General features: G+C 38.4%; 1 protein-coding gene across 1 annotated transcript in view; it reads left to right on the top strand.

Moving 5' to 3' along the window:
• Positions 1 to 55: 55 nt before the first annotated feature.
• The window catches only part of SMC1B (structural maintenance of chromosomes 1B), a 39,485-nt gene continuing 23,631 nt past the window's right edge, over positions 56 to 15,909 (top strand). The window contains exons 1-10 of the mRNA XM_075162024.1: positions 56 to 403; positions 2,214 to 2,402; positions 2,755 to 2,867; positions 4,014 to 4,217; positions 4,607 to 4,845; positions 5,305 to 5,560; positions 6,897 to 7,037; positions 9,300 to 9,382; positions 10,441 to 10,648; positions 13,715 to 13,900. Coding sequence (XP_075018125.1) covers positions 265 to 403; positions 2,214 to 2,402; positions 2,755 to 2,867; positions 4,014 to 4,217; positions 4,607 to 4,845; positions 5,305 to 5,560; positions 6,897 to 7,037; positions 9,300 to 9,382; positions 10,441 to 10,648; positions 13,715 to 13,900 — 1,758 coding nt within the window. The 5' untranslated portion in view covers positions 56 to 264. The remainder of the gene's footprint in view (positions 404 to 2,213; positions 2,403 to 2,754; positions 2,868 to 4,013; positions 4,218 to 4,606; positions 4,846 to 5,304; positions 5,561 to 6,896; positions 7,038 to 9,299; positions 9,383 to 10,440; positions 10,649 to 13,714; positions 13,901 to 15,909) is intronic.

Raw genomic sequence — 15,909 nt, 5'->3', positions numbered from 1 at the left:
TTCCCCCTTTCCCCCGCCCCCTCCGCGCGCACGCGCCATCACCGCCCAACGTGGCGAGGCCGCGTGGCTGCAAGCACGAGGCGGGCAGCCGTTGAGGGCGCGGCGTTGGGGGCGGAGCTTGTCGCCTGCTGAGAGGAGAGGCCGGGGGGCCGGTTGGGGGTCGAGTGCCCCCGGAGGGGTTTTTCTCTCCCCCGGAAGACAAACTAGTAAAATACACTCGTTGATTATTTAAATCTTGTGAGGCGGTGGGAAGTTCATGGCCTAATGGGCTCCTCCTCGCCCACTGCTGCAGGAATGGGTTACCTGAAGCTGCTGGTGATGACGGACTTCAAGTCGTGGCGGGGGCAGCAGGTTATCGGCCCCTTCATGAGGTTCAACTGCATCATCGGGCCCAATGGATCAGGTAGCAGGCTGGGGGACAGGGGAGGTCAGTGGGCAGCCGGTGGCCCTGCTTCTCCACTGTAGCTATCGGAATTGAGGTTTCAGTTTCGTGGTCTTTGCCCGGTCTTTTCTGTGAACACCACAGGCCTGATTGGGAGGAAGCAGTAGCAGTGCAGGTGCAGGCCCAGGAATACGGCCAGCATGGCTGCACTGAATGGGTGAGGATGGTGATAGCTTGCCTATTGAGTAGAGTTGCAGGGCTTAGTGGAGGAGAAGTAAAAACTTACGGGCCTGCTTAAAATCTCTTCATGTGCACCTGAGGGAGTGGCAGCACAAGCAAAATTTTGGAAGCTCCTGATCTGCCATTGCCTCTTTAACTGAAAGTATAGATTTTTCCAGCAAGGAAGGACAGAGGTGGAGCGGTTGAAGGAATTTCCATTTCTAGTTGTCTTCTCTACTCTTTCCAGCCCTTGCAGAATGAGTGGTTTGCAAACAGCACACCTTGCCTTTGCCACTCCAGTTCATAGTTTAGCACACTAAAGTCACATAAGATGGTTTTACTTTAATGCTCTGGGTTGTAAACTAGCAATGGAAAGCTGCTTCTTGATTTGAGTCTGTGGTCTTTGCCGTACAAGTAAATGCCTCTGGGAAAGAGATGGTAGCTTTGCAGGATGGTAGCTGCTTTGTGGTTTGGCCCACAAGAGCCTTCGTTTGTAGATGTGACTCCATATCGTTATCCTGTGGGTGCTGGAAGTTTTTAAAATCTGATGCACTTCTGAAAGCTCCATTCAACAAATGGGATTTTATCTTCTATTTGCCAGAGAACAATATGATAGTAGGTGAGGGTTGTCCTAACAAAGAGCCACGAGGGTGGGCTTGGCATTTCGTCTGGGTTTCCCCAGTCTGTTAATGATCTAGTTTATGATTTAGATGTTTAGATCCTGTTGTTTCTTCACTTATCTAATTGAAGTGAGATCTATGAATGTAAGTAACTATTACTAGCATTATTACCATATTTTTTATCATCCTATCGCCACTGTACCATATTGCAAAGTCTCAAAATTATCGATACTTTTTCCAGGTACTCTTCAAGTTAAATCTGAATACATCTGAATCCAGAGGGGAAAAATTGTGAATATTGTGTGATCTCTGAATTGAGTTTTTTATTTATCTATTTTCCGCCTAATATTCTTCCTTTTATGATATTTTGGAGAATCAGTCAAAATATTGCCGAAGTAGCAAGGTTGAAGGCAGAAGGTAATTAAGCTGTCAATGGAAATGCTCAAGACTAAAGGGGAAAAACAAAAAGAGGATTCAATTAAGAGAATTTTTGTTTAAGGAGTATGATCGGAGAACTTTGTTGCTGTGGTGAATGGATCTGGAAGAGTGCTTGTGTTCTTTAGAACACTGGAGTTCTAGTGGAAAAGTTCTAGTTATGTGACAGAGTACTTACGCAGCAAACCTCACTGACTGCATTATATAACGGAAACCACCAAGTAAGGATTATGATGTTGCTTGCTCAGTTTAAGTGATGATCTCTAGAGATGCCTGTGTAAGAAAAAATCGTTCAACGAGGCTGAACAAATAACAAACCAGTTTTGTGATGATTTTTATTACAAACAAATCTTTTATTATCTGCTGCCAGTGTGTTATATCTTAGAAGTGTATTTCTTTATTATGTGCAATATTTTTCCTCAATGAAATACAGAATTAGAAATAGAATTAATAAAGATTTTTGCATTTATGTATATGCTTTTAGTTAATTGTTAATCATATACCTCCTTTCATTTCTGCCATGTCAAAGCCATTTTTTAACTTTTTTTTTTTTTAAGGAAAATCTAACATAATGGATGCTGTTAGTTTTGTGATGTGTGAAAAGATATCTAATTTGCGAGTTAAAAGTGTTCGAGAACTTATTCATGGAGCGCATGTTGGAAAACCAGTTTCTTCTACTGCTAGTGTGAAGATAGTATATTGTGAAGAAGATGGGGAAGAAAAAACATTTTCAAGAGTTATCCGTGGTAGGTAGCAGATTCTGTTGAACGTACTTTCTGTTGTCTGATGTATAAAAAATAGAGACCAAGAATATTCAACTTTGAATTTCAGGTGCTGAATATTCTTTTGTATTTGGGTGGATTAAGCCCATGAGTATTGCAATACTAGTTATAGTCCTTCAGTAGTATTTTGGTAGCCAAGTGTTCTAACTGACATACAGAAGAATGAAATTATTGAAATGACTAAGGGAGTAATTGAAATCTATTTTCTTCTTTGAGGAAATTGCTCAGTTAAATTGTTCCACTAGTTTATTTCTTTTCCTATGGATTTTGTGTTATATCCATTTTACAGCAATTTTTTTTTTCTTTCCTCCTTTAGGTAATTGTTCTGATTTTTTTTTCAATGATAAACCTGTCAGCCGATCTACTTACATATCTGAGCTTGAAAAAGTAGGCATACTTGTCAAAGCTAGAAATTTTCTTATTTTTCAGGTGAGCATTTAAGGTACTTCATAAAGAAAATAAAAGCTTCTGAGATTATTTCATAGGAGTACACAGTTATCTATTTGACAGAAAAGAGGGCACCCTTAGCTAATTTCAAGCCAATACGTTTTTTTCCTGACCTCAACCAAGAATTACAAGACTGCAAAATGGAAATAACAGGGTTTGTATGTACCTGAGTGCATTAGTAAGAAAGAAGCTAATCTGGAAGAAATTGAGTACTTGTGTTATTCAGAGTATATAAGAAAATGTGAGTCTTTATTTATAGATGTTTAGTGTATTAAATTCTAGGAGTGTTATAAATAGGAAAAGATAATTTCATCTTAAAACACTCCCATTAGTCAAGATATATGAAAATTTATAGGATTTTTTGTTAAGATCGAGGGATTGAAAATCCTACTGCGTTATTAGTTCACAAGTGTTTAATAATATAGGTCAGAAATGCCATATACTTACGATGAATGTATTTCACAGGATTGTCTTCCTTACAATAGCTGAGGAAAATTCCCAAGGAAGAACTGATCTTTCCCTTTCATAGAAACCCTATATATGGATTCTTATTGTGATAATAGTTTCTGTGATGAGGGCATTTGCCACTATACAAATAGAATAAAAATCATAAAACTCACTGAAAATAGTAACTCCTTCAGATCAGTGAAGATTTGAGCAGCTAACGCATGGACAAAAACTGTGCGCCCAATAACTTTGGGAGTTATGTCATGTTCTAGTGCATTGATTTCAGCTGTTTTGCTTTTGAAATACGGGGGGGGGGGGGTGTTAGTTTATATTTCATTGAAAACGAGTTTCAGTTCCTTTAAAGAGTCTAAGAAGATCTAATTTTGTCATTCTGATACTGCTTACTGATTTGTGCAGATTGATTTAGTTCGAAGGTGTTTTTCATAGACTATATCTGACATTCTAAAACTTTTAGTGATGTCATTTAATTAAGTGAGGTGGCTGGGTGATACTCCTTTTGGTACTAAACTTTTCCTTGGGTTTGAATCTAAAAGTATTTCCATCCAATTCTGTTAACCATAAATATATCTGGAGATAAATCTGTACTACATGCTTTTAAAGAAATTCATTAGACAACATAATGATCTACAGTGCTGCATTTTTTTTGCAATTTTGTTTTAGGGAACGGTAGAATCAATTGCAATGAAGAAGCCGAAGGAGAGAACTCAACTTTTTGAACAAATCAGTAATTCATGGGAATATGCTGAAGACTATGAACGAAAAAAGAAAAAAATGCAGGAAGCAGAACAGGATGCGCAGTTTAATTATAACAAGAAAAAAAGTGTTGCAGCAGAACGCAAACAAGCAAAGATAGAGAAAGAGGAGGTAACTCAAAGTTACTCCTTTTTTGCATGTTAGGATCTTAGATTTTGCATGTTTTATGAACTTAAATACAGGTTTTCTTAAAAAAAAAACCCCAGACTTCTGTTATTTTTCATCTAGTATTTTTTTCAGTATGGTATACTATATAATAATTTAGTATAATTTAAAAGGGTAGAGGAATACATATAATAAAATCTAAATAAATGAAAGCGTAGGTTTGCCAGTATAATCACTTTAAGTGTTGACTTACATGTTTGAGTTTTATGATTCGTGCACATTACTGGAATTACAGCTACTGGTACAACACCTTACATCACTTTGGACTTGACATTAGACTGCTAATGATTAAAAATCCTTTTTATAAATCACAAATAAAATTTTAATGTTGACAGGCAGAACATTACCAGATGCTTCTCAAGGAACTGGATGAAGAAAGGATACAGCTGCAGCTTTTCCGGCTTTATCACAATGAAAAAAACATTGATTTTGTGAAAAGAAATTTGGATGAAAAGAATATGGAGGCTAGTACCAAGAAACAGTCTCTTTCTACAGCAGAAGATGCATTTAGAGCCAAGAAAAAAGTGCTTGGTGTACTAAACAGAGACCAACAGCACATGGAAAAAGAAATGAAGTAGGTTTTCCAATCAGATTCTCTGATAGTTAAGTTAAAGCATAGTCTGCACTGGGAATTGCTTGGCAGGCGTGCATTTCCTGTTAAAGCAGTTGGGTGATACCCCAATGCTATGGAAGTCAGTTTGTAGTAGTTTATTGAAGTATATCTAGACACTGATTTCACCTCCACCACCATGTCCAGGTTGTCAGTAATTTCATTATATAAATATTTGTTTGTATTAAATTTTTTAGAAGGTTATGCTTCACTTAAATTTCTATTCTCAGTGGATATTTAAAAAAAAAAAAATCACCTGTGGATATGTAACGTTGCAGTTGACAACTGATTATTTCTTTGCATGTGTCGTGGGGAGGGGGTGGTTCTTTTTCTTTTGTGGTGTGGTTTTGTTATTTTGGATGTGTTTTGTGGTTGTTGGTTGGTTGGGTTTGTTCGTTTTGGGTTTGTTTTTTGTTTTTTTAGGACTCTGGAAGCATCACTGATTCAGCAGAGAGCCCTCTATATAAAAGCAAAGGAAAACACTTCCTACCAAATCAAGAAAGTAGAAATGTCTAAAAAATCTCTAAGGGACAAGGAAAAATCCTGTGATAAGGAAAAGCAGAACATAAAAGAACTAGAGATAGAATTGAATGATATTGAGAAGGCGTGGAGAGTGTTTGAGAAGAAAGCTGAAGAGATATTGCAGAAAGCAGCAGCTATTGAGCTGGAAGAAAGTCAGGTGAATTGGGAGGCCAAAAAGTACTGTTTAGTAGTGAAGTCCAAAAATCCCCACTGATGACAGAGAAACCATTGTTTCACCAATAACCTCTAATTTCTAATGGTCTTTTTTGCTGTTGAGCTCAAAGAAAAAGAAAACTGTAACTTTTATTGAGATACTGTTTTATCGGATGAAGAGAAATGATGCAGCCTCTTGGGGGAGTGGACTGTCTCCTTTCTGGGGGGGGAGAGTCAGATCTCACAGAAATTCTAAATGTGGAACACTTCTAGGAAGTAAATCTAAATTGCATAGAGATGTAGAAATATCTTAATAGAAGAAGCATTGAATTTTCAGTGAACAAGAAGTTGAGAAGAGTTTCAGAAGGGTTGTACACAGGGTCTGTCATCTGTGGATTGGGATTATAGCTACGTGTAATTATCCATGGTTAGGTTGTTCTCTCTGGTTTTTTTTCCTTTCCTCATGGAAGTCCACGTGGTACATTGTGGGAGTGTAGGATAGAAAACATCCAGTAGGGTCTGAGGGCGAGAGGGTAATTTTTGAGAAATGGCTTGTCAGCTGAAGTACAGAAATACATCTTCAATTAGGAAAAAACAAGACGACAACAAAAATCCAAATAAGACTTAGTAGTATACATGCCATCTACTGTGGGTCAGAATCTAAACCTGAGGTAGCTCACTTGTGAACTATTTTAAGTTATTTTAGAAGGAAAGGACTGCATCATTTTACAGTAAATTCACATTTGAAGAAGCTATCTTTGCAACCATGTGGCCAGAAACACTTTTAAAACTAAGTACTAGCTTTTCTTCTCCGCTGTCTCTTCCTTAAAATAGTTTCTGATCAGTTAATGGAGAACCTGCAGTTTTTCTTTTAGTTTGTGAATCTTCCTACTCTGCATTTTAGAGGCATTTTGTCAGTTAGTCATAACTTTGCAGCGTTGTTTAAAATGTTTATGTTTACCTTAAAAAAAAAAATTGAGAATATGAGAATGCTGTAATTATAAATACCAAAACTTGCACTAATTTTGGACTGTGCAAAAACTTAGTGTTAACCTTAAGATTGACTGTGAAGTACTGTCAACTTTATAAACTTTCCTGAAAAATAAGAGTCATTAGAAGTCTAAAACTAGCCCATAGCTTTTAAGTGTAAGCTTTGGGTTGAATCTTTCTCTAATGAAATATAACTTCTTATAATGCAGTTAGTAGCTAGAAGGGTATTCTGGAGAATTGGGTGGTTTTCATAATCTTAATTATGATAAAGTAGGCAATTACTAATTGAGGCTGTAACAACGTGAATCTTCCCACTTTCAGTGGAGTGAATTTTTTTGTTATTTGTGCAGTTGGAGCGCTATAAAGAGCTAAAGGAAGTAGCAAGAAAAAAAGTAGCTACACTAAGCCAGCAGCTAGAAAAACTTCGTTGGGAGGAAAAAGCAGATCAAGAAAGGCTGAAACTTAATCGGAGGAAGAAAAAAGAAGTTGAGGTATTTGTATGAAGCTAGAATTATGTTTTAAGGAGAAAATTTTTTCTCTACCTCTCCCTTTGGTACAAATGTCTATATAAATGTGTTAAATTCTTTGACATAAACCAATCCTCAGTAAAGGAGATACATTACAAGTGTTAGTTCAGCTTTCATATTGCGACAGGTCTAGCAAAATGGCTTCTAAATTTGTTCAGAGAATGGTTGCGTGGGCCCACACAGGATTTGATTTTGAAAGCTTTGGCTCTAATATTTTACAGTTACTCAGAACATGCTTAACTGTAATCAGTTCCTGGTTTTGTAAGTGTAATTTTTCTTTCTGAGATGTCCTACCACTATTGTATACCTGTATGATACTCACACCTTTTAGAGGTTTGTTTTGATCACAGCTACCTTTTGCTGAGATGTTTTTAAGGTCAGTCATGTGTATGAGTGTGTTGTAGTTGGAAAAATCTCCTTGGTGTCCACTTTTCTATTGCACTTCAGAGGCAGGGTGTTTGGTGTGAATACAGATCATTGCTGTCATTTTGTTTCTGATTTCTTTTATCATTGCAGATCCAAACATGTAACAGTAAAATACCTACATTTTTCCCTATGACTTGGTCACCATGCCTGATGTTCTCTTTCAGAAAAATTATTTCCCAACTCATTCAGCTTCGCATGATGCTTCTGACAGAAGTAGAAAGGGCAGAAGCTCAGCTGACAATCTATCTTTTGCTGGAAATCTTGCCCTGTTAGGTGTTTTGGGTTTTTTGCCCTTTTTTTTGTTTGTTTGTTTTCCAAACAATGCTAACCTTGCAGTTTTGTCACCTACTAAGAACTTAGAGAGGCAACATGCATTTCTTCACCGTTTAGTTATGGAGTCAAGGTTTGGAGGAGACTTCTTATATTCAGAAAACTTAAAAATCCATCAGATGAGATTTTACCAGTTCTAGAGTTCCTGACACCTCATTCTTGTACATATAAACTTGCTTGCGTGGAAAAGTCTGTATTTCACTGTATATCTGTGAGGATGTAAAGTCATCCTTGCCATGATATCTAAGTTAATATTTGTACATCCATTTGCTCTTGATACAATACTACTTTTTCTTTTTGAAGTACTAGTTACCAGGAGAACCTAATTAGTATCTAGAAGTGAAATAAATTCTATTGCTTGTGCTTCTGAAACTCTGCAAGTCCCATTGTACTGTTGAGAAGGAAATAAGGGATACTTGAGAGTTCATAAAATGCATGTCTGACAATTCAGAGTTGGCATTACTTATTTGTACTACTGACATTTGGTGATCACTCCTCACAATTCAGCGTGTATGTGACCACATCTAGCATGCTCTGTCCAGTTCTGGGCTCTCCAGTACAAGGAGGACACTGGCATCCTGCAGTGAGTCCGGCAGAGAGCCACCAAGCTGGCTGGGGCTGGAGCACCTGGCTTAGGAGAGGCTGAGAGAAGGAGAGGTGAAGGGGAGACCTTATTGCTGTCTGCAGTTACCTAATGGGAGGGTATGAATAAGATAGAGCCACACTCTTTCTAGAGGTGCACAGTGATAGGATGGGAGACAACAGGCACAACTTGTAACGTGGGAAATTCCAAGTCATTATTAGGTAAACTATTTCATCTCAAGGATAGTCAAATATTGAAGTGAGTGCACAAAGAGGTTGTGGACTCTCCATCCCTAGAGCTATTCAAAAAGTCACAAGGATTTCAGAAGTTAAATTAAGGCTTAATAAAACATGTAGGTAACAATTTTTTTTTCTTTAATTTGCTTTAGTTAACGTACTTTTATTCAATTGGAGTAATTGAAAATACTTGTTTCACTGTTGGTTTGGTTTTCAGTACAGTGCTTTTGTGTCAGGTTGGAACCTCTATGTCAACTTCTTCATGCGTCCTTCTTGGGAAAACACTTGTAATAATCTCGGGCCAAGAAAAACACCTTTTTTGTTTTAACACCTATAATTTACTAACACTATGTTTAAAGTTGTTTTATTTGATGGTGTCATGATTCTTTGTGCTGAAGAGGCTTTCTCTGAACTGTAGCCAAATGTGAAAAATACAGTAATGGCCTTGATAAAATAGTTTTCCTTTCTTATTCATGGTGCAGTTTGGCATCTACTGTTGAAAAGGAGATGCCATTACTTCAGCATGAAATACCAACAAGGAAGAAAAGATTTGTCTCAGTGCTTGTTCTGAATTAAGAGGTTTATATCTTGCTATAAAACTGTCGTTTTCCTCTGGTTTGTTTTTAACACATTCTATTTGTGATTGCATAGGAAAACATAAAACACACTGTGGAACAGATAGAAGAGCATAAAAAACGAATAGAGAAGTTGGAAGAATATGCTAAGATATGCAGGTATGTTTAAAAAATTAAAAGCTAATTGGATTTCTTGCATATTATATATTTTCAAATTAACATAGCAGGTTTCTAATTCTAATGCTTTTCTATTCAAATTTTAGTTAGAATTAGAATTCTTACTAATTAGAATTAGAATTGTTACTAGTTAGAATTAGAATTCTTACTAATTATAATTAATATTTCAGTTACTTTAGCTGTCAAAATAAAGTAGGAAGTATGATGACTCATCCAATTTTGTTTGAAACCAGTTTTATAATTGCTTCTAACTTCTTGTAGGTGCGCAAATTATGTCACTACAGGTGGGGTATGAGTCTATTAGTGTACAAATTCTGAGTGAGAGAACAGGGCAGTTCTCTAGTGCTGCTCTAGAAAGCATTAGTATTTACATTGTGTATTAGGAGCACAGCTCAGTTCTTGCTTCCTGGGTCTCGTCTTCTACCTGATTTTCACTCTTTGTGAAGTAAGGTATATAAGCCCCTCATTGAGCAACTGGAACTAACTTTGACATTAGCCTATGTTCTGTGCAGGAGGTCAGAGGAGGTGATTCCAGACAGCTTTTCCCAACCTGTCTTTTCCTATGCATCTGTAATATGTGCTTTGGCTTAATGCTGTCTGTGTACTGAACAGAGTTCTGCCATGGACAGGAAGCAGCAGACCCATTGTGATTGGTGTGATGCAAAATTATTTTAATTATGTAGTTGTCGTAGAGTGTGGCAGAGCCTTAGAGACTTTGGTAAGTGTGTAAAGTGAGTCATAATTTTGCATAAGAATTCTCAGTCCTCAGTTTTACAATATCAGACCTTTTACTGATGGAGGATAAAACAGTATGGTTGCGTGTTACACAGGCAAAAACTCTCCCTTGAACTCAATTCTGAAACCTTAAAAATATCTTATACTATAGAATGCAACTTGTATAAGAAGTAGCTTCTTATAGATACTTAAAATCTTTAATGATTTTCATAGTCTGTGACCACAGAATGACTTTAATTTTACAAGCTCAAAGCTTGTATAAATGAAATAGTAAATTGCTTTCCTATTTTTGGTTCTGTTCAAAGTGAATCGTTAGCAGAGAAGAAACAGCAAGAGGAAGCGCTAACTAAGGAAATTGAAAATTCAACAACACGAATGACTGAAGTAAATGAAGAATTGAACAAAATAGTTGGTGAACTGCAGAACGCCAAAATTGATTACCATGAAGGAAGGCGTCAGCAAATGAAAGCAGAGATCCTGGAAAGTCTCAAAAGACTATATCCGGATTCTGTGGTAATTGAATGGCCTCATTTAAATGCCTTATTTTAGTATTACGATTTAAGAGTTCTGCCTTAGACTGAGTAAGCAGCTAGAGTCCTGAATATTATTTTAAACTTTATGCTTACTTGAGTGTACTTGGTGAAATAGTATTACTGAAAGAATAGTGGCATATGCTGTCATTATTTTTCACAGTTTCCAGAAATAGACAGATTAATTCTTGCATCAAAGAATAATTTTGATCTCTTGTGTGATTTTTGTGGTGTTTGATTTTTTTTTTTTTTTTCTTTTTGGTTTTGTTTTCTTCTGTCCTCAAACGTATTTTTGACTTAGTTATTTTGAACAAATGAATGGGAAGTTTAGCTAGTGCTACCATAAGAACATAAAAAATAAAATGTTTTCAGTTGTTCTTTGCTTCTTGGTCTTTTGCAAAACCTCCTCAGAATCTGGCAAGTGTCTGATCCTGTTGTTTTAACGAGATGAGGAAATTTGCTTTTCAGCCATTCTTCAGAACTTTTTCATCCATATTAACAAGGTGTTACCCATCATCTTTCTGATTTTTTTGTATATCTCTTTTTGCTCACTCTTTGCATTGTATCCCTATTTGAAAAGAACTGGATCAGTCTGGTGATACTGTGCTGGCTTAGGGGAGAGCTGGTGTTCAGAATGTTCTCTGTCATTTTCTTTCAGGAGCTGCAAATTTAACAGTACTTAGAGATGTGATGGATTCTAACAAATAAAAACTAGATAAGTCAAATTGGTTGCATAAACTATCCCATTACAGGAGGTCTTAATGATATCTGCTTCAGTTACCCTTGTTCTTGAATAGTTTTCCCAACACCGGCATATGAGGCACCAGAGTTGCTTCTGAGCTGCTCCTTACTCTGTGGTGTACTAATTCCAGTTTACTGAACAAAACCCAAATTAAAGTCTCCGGATGGAAGGGTCATGACACATTTTGTCATCTGGTAATCCACTAAGCACTCAGACAGAATTGGAGGAAATCTTGGTGTCGGTCTTCTGGATTTCATAGGCAAAAAATGGCAAACTGCTTCTAAATGTTTACTTCTTACATCCATTTTAAAGCTTCTGTTCTTCTGTTAAAACATTCTTGTAATGGTTGGTGAACATTCCAGATACTGGAATAGCCATGCAGCAGTGTGATTCCCACTGTATGAGTGACATGTGCATTTTCATGGATTTGTCTGATCAGCAAAGTGAATTTTGCAGTTTATTACAGTTTTTACAATTTAATTTTCAAAACGGCATTCCTACATTGGTAGTTTTAATTGGCAAGATTGCTGTTGTTACAGATTCAGTTGGGCTGTCAATATTTGTTTTCAGAAATCTGGCATTCCTTCTGGACTTACATGCCTCTGTCTGAAAGTATATAGATCCTCTGTATAGTTTTGCATGTCTGAAACATCACGTGTCTGAGCTGCAGATAGAGACATCCAAGTAGGTGACACTGTATGAGAAAACCAGGAAACTAAATAAACACCTTTGTGGTGTTGGGTGTTATCCTTGCTTCTACTGTTTTTCAGAAAAGGGAAAACATTTGCCAAGAGAAGGGTAGGAAAGTAGATCATAGTAGGCCGTGGTTTGATCTACTGGAAATTATCTCAATTATATCACTCATGAGATAATACCATGGATGACTATCACATACAACTTTTACCAGTTATCTTCCTGTTCTCGTTTGTTCAAATTTGATACGGATAAAACTGTAGATATGCAAGAGGAGACCAGTAGCTATATGTCAACAAGCAGAAAAATTGTTCTTGCATGAATTCACAGGTTATGATGTTCAGAATGTGCATTAGTAGCTTTAATCATTGTGCTGGTTTTGGCTGGGATAGAGTTAGTTTTATTCATAGTAGCTAGTATGGGCTGTGTTTTGGATTTGTGCTGAGAACTGTTGATAATATAGAGATGTTTTCGTTACGGCTGAGAAATGCTTACACAGAGTGAAGGCCTTTTCAGCTTCTCATGCTCTACTGACTGAGAAGGCTGGAGATACACAAGAAGCTGGGAGGGGGCGCAGCCAGGACAGCTGACCCGGACTGGCCAGTGGAATATTCCATACCATATGATGTCATGCTCAGTTTATAAACTAGGGGAAAGCTGGCTGGGGGGCCGCTGCTCAGGGACTGGCTGCGCATCAGTCGGTTGGTGGTGGGCAGTGGTTTTTTTTTTCATTTGCATCACTTGTCTTTCTTGGGTTTTATTTCTCTCTCTTTTTGTAATCTTCCTTTTCATTACATATTATTATTATATTTTATTTCAATTATTAAACTGTTCTTATGTCAACCCATAAGTGTTCTCATTTTTACTCTTCGATTCTCTCCCCCATCCCACTGAGGGGCGAAGTGAATGAGCAGCTGTGTGGTATTTAGCTGCCTGCTGAGTTAAACCATGACAGTCATTCAGGGAAAGCTCAACTGTACCAATAATTACAGAAATGGAACAAAAGATCTTTAGAGAGCATGTACAGAAAAGAAGTAATTAGTTTTATCTATGGAGGTGTTATTTCAGTATATGGCAAAACAGGCTTGACTATTTGGACTATGCAGTACAAGAAAAGCAGTTTTTATTCTTTTCATGCTACTGAAGTAAGCAGGTAATTCTTTTTTGGGTTGAAACTGGAATAGTGCCTTTCTTGCTACCATTTTCCACTTAACAGTTCTATTTATTTAAGACCTTATTGTCATTCAAAGATCTTATTGTGTGTTAGATACTTACTTTCTCTCCAAAAAAGATGCTTCACTAACTTTGCTATTGTCATTCTGTCATACTTCTAGAAGTGTATGCTAGAGATTCTGAGTAAACATGAGATATAACTCAATGTTTCCATAACCTCAGGGAAAAAACTAAATCCCTTCAGATTTTGAAGGCATACTTTGCAATTTGGATTGATGACTGCTACAATTTCTATTTTTTCTAACGTACGGCCATTGTAAGAGAGTGCAGCTGGTAGATGCGTAACATGTTTTCCTCTTATTACTTCAATATCTTGTACGCAGAAATACTATTTGATATCTAAAGTAACGTATTAATATTTCTCTGTATTTTTATCTTCAGTTTGGAAGACTGCTTGACCTGTGTCATCCTATTCATAAAAAATACCAGCTTGCTGTTACCAAAGTATTCAGCAGATACATGACTGCTATTGTTGTTGCCACTGAAAAAACAGCAAGAGATTGCATTCGGTTCCTAAAACAAGAACGAGCTGAACCTGAAACTTTTCTTGCTTTGGATTACCTTGATGTAAGTCCATTTTTCTTTTTCCTGTCATCAGCAAGTTAATACAGTAAGTTAATAATGTAAATCTAGATATTGGCTCATTTGAGCTTAACTAAAATAGGCTTAAGTGTTAAGGCAAAGCACTTAGGAGGTGAACTTCATGAGGTTCTTGTCGGCCCATTTCTCCAGCCTGCTGAGGTTGCTCTGGATGACAGTGTGACCCTCTGGCGTATCAGCCATTCCTCCCAGTTTTGTGTTATCAGCAAACCTGCTGAGGGTACAATCTCCCCCATTATCCAGATAATTAATGAAGATGTTAAGCAGGATTGGTCCCAGTATTGACATGGCTAGTTACTAACCTCCAACTGGACTTCGTGCCACCAGTCACCACCCTGTGGGTCTGTTTGCTCAGCCAGTTTTCAGTCCACCTCACTGTCTGTTCAACCAGCCCATATTTCATCAGCTTCTCTGTGACGATCTTATGGGAGACAGTGTTGAAAGACTTACTGAAGTCTAGGTAGACAATATCCACTGTTCTCCCCTTGTCTACCAGGCCCATCATTTCATTGTAGAACGCTATCAGGTTGATCAAGCATGACCAGCTTGGTGAATCCATGCTGACTACTTCTCCAAGACTTTTTTGTGGTTCATGTGCCTGGAAATGGTTTCTAGGATTAGTTGCTCCATCACCTTCCCAGGGGTCAATGTGAGGCTGACTGTCCTGTAGTTCCTTGGGTCCTTTTCTTGCCCCTTTTTGGGCACAGGGGTGACGCTTGTTTTTCTCCAGTCCTTAGGCATGTCTTTCAGTTGCCATGATCGCTCAAAGATTATTGAGAGTGGCCTTGCAATGACATCAGCTAGCTCCTTCAGCACTAGTGGTTGCATCACATAAGGGACCAGGCATTTATGTAGGTCCAGTTTGCTTAAGCATTCCCCAGCCTGATACCTTTCCATCAAGGGTACGTCTTCCTTGTTCCAGACTTTCCCTCTGGTCTCTCAAACCTGAGATTCCTGGAGGCCTTACTAGTAAAGACTGAGGTGAAGAAGGAATTCAGTACCTCAGTCTCTTCTGCCTCCTGTGTCAACAGGTCCCCTGCGTCTTTCAGCACCAGGCCCACATTTTTCCTAGTCTTCCTTTTGTCACCTGTATACTTACAGAGGCCATTTCTTTTGACATCCCTTGCCAGATTCAATTCTAGTTGGGCTTTGGCTTTTTAGGAAAACCATATCTGGATGCCTGGACAGTGCCTCTGTATTCCTCCCAGGTTACCTGTCCCTGCCTCCACCTTCTGTATGCTTCCTTTTTTGTGTTTGAGTTTTGCCCGGAGCTCCTTGTTTATCCATGCAGGCCTGCTAGCATTTTTGCCTGACTTCCTGCTCATTGGGATGTTAGCTCTTAAGGTTGGAGGAGGTGATCCTTGAATATTAACCAGCATTCTTGGGCCCCTCTTCACTCTGGGGCCTTATGCAGACTCTACTGAGCAGATGTTTGAAGAGGCCAAAGTCTGTTCTTTTGAAGTCCAGGGTTGGGAGCTTGCCTTTTGCCCTGCTCCCTCCTCTCAGGATCCTGAACTCTCCTATCTCATGCTCACTGCAGCCAGGGCTGCCTTTGACCTTCCCATCCCTGGCAAGACTCTCCTTGTTGGTGAGTATGAGGCCTCGCAGAACACCTCTTCTCATTGGCTTCTCTGTCACTTGGGTGAGGAAGTTGACATCAATGCTTTCCAGGATTCCAAACCTCCTGGATTGCTTATGCCCTGCTGTATTGTCCCTGTAGCAGATACCAGGGTGGTTCAAGTCCCCCATGAGGACCAGGGCCTGTGAATCTGACGCGGCTTTTAGCTGTGTGTGGAAGGCCTCATCTACTTGTTCTTCCTGGTCAGGCGGCCTGTAGCAGACACCCACTACCATGTTACCTTTACCAGTTCTCTCTTCAGTCATTACCTGTGAGCTCTCACTTGGCTCATCATCCTTTCGCCGGGGAGAGCTCCGTGCATTCCAGCTGTTCTCTCACATACAGGGCAACTCCACCT

This window comes from Calonectris borealis, chromosome 1 (assembly GCF_964195595.1).
Source record: "Calonectris borealis chromosome 1, bCalBor7.hap1.2, whole genome shotgun sequence".
Lineage (NCBI taxonomy): Eukaryota > Metazoa > Chordata > Aves > Procellariiformes > Procellariidae > Calonectris > Calonectris borealis.
This window is presented reverse-complemented; position numbering and strand designations above follow the sequence as displayed.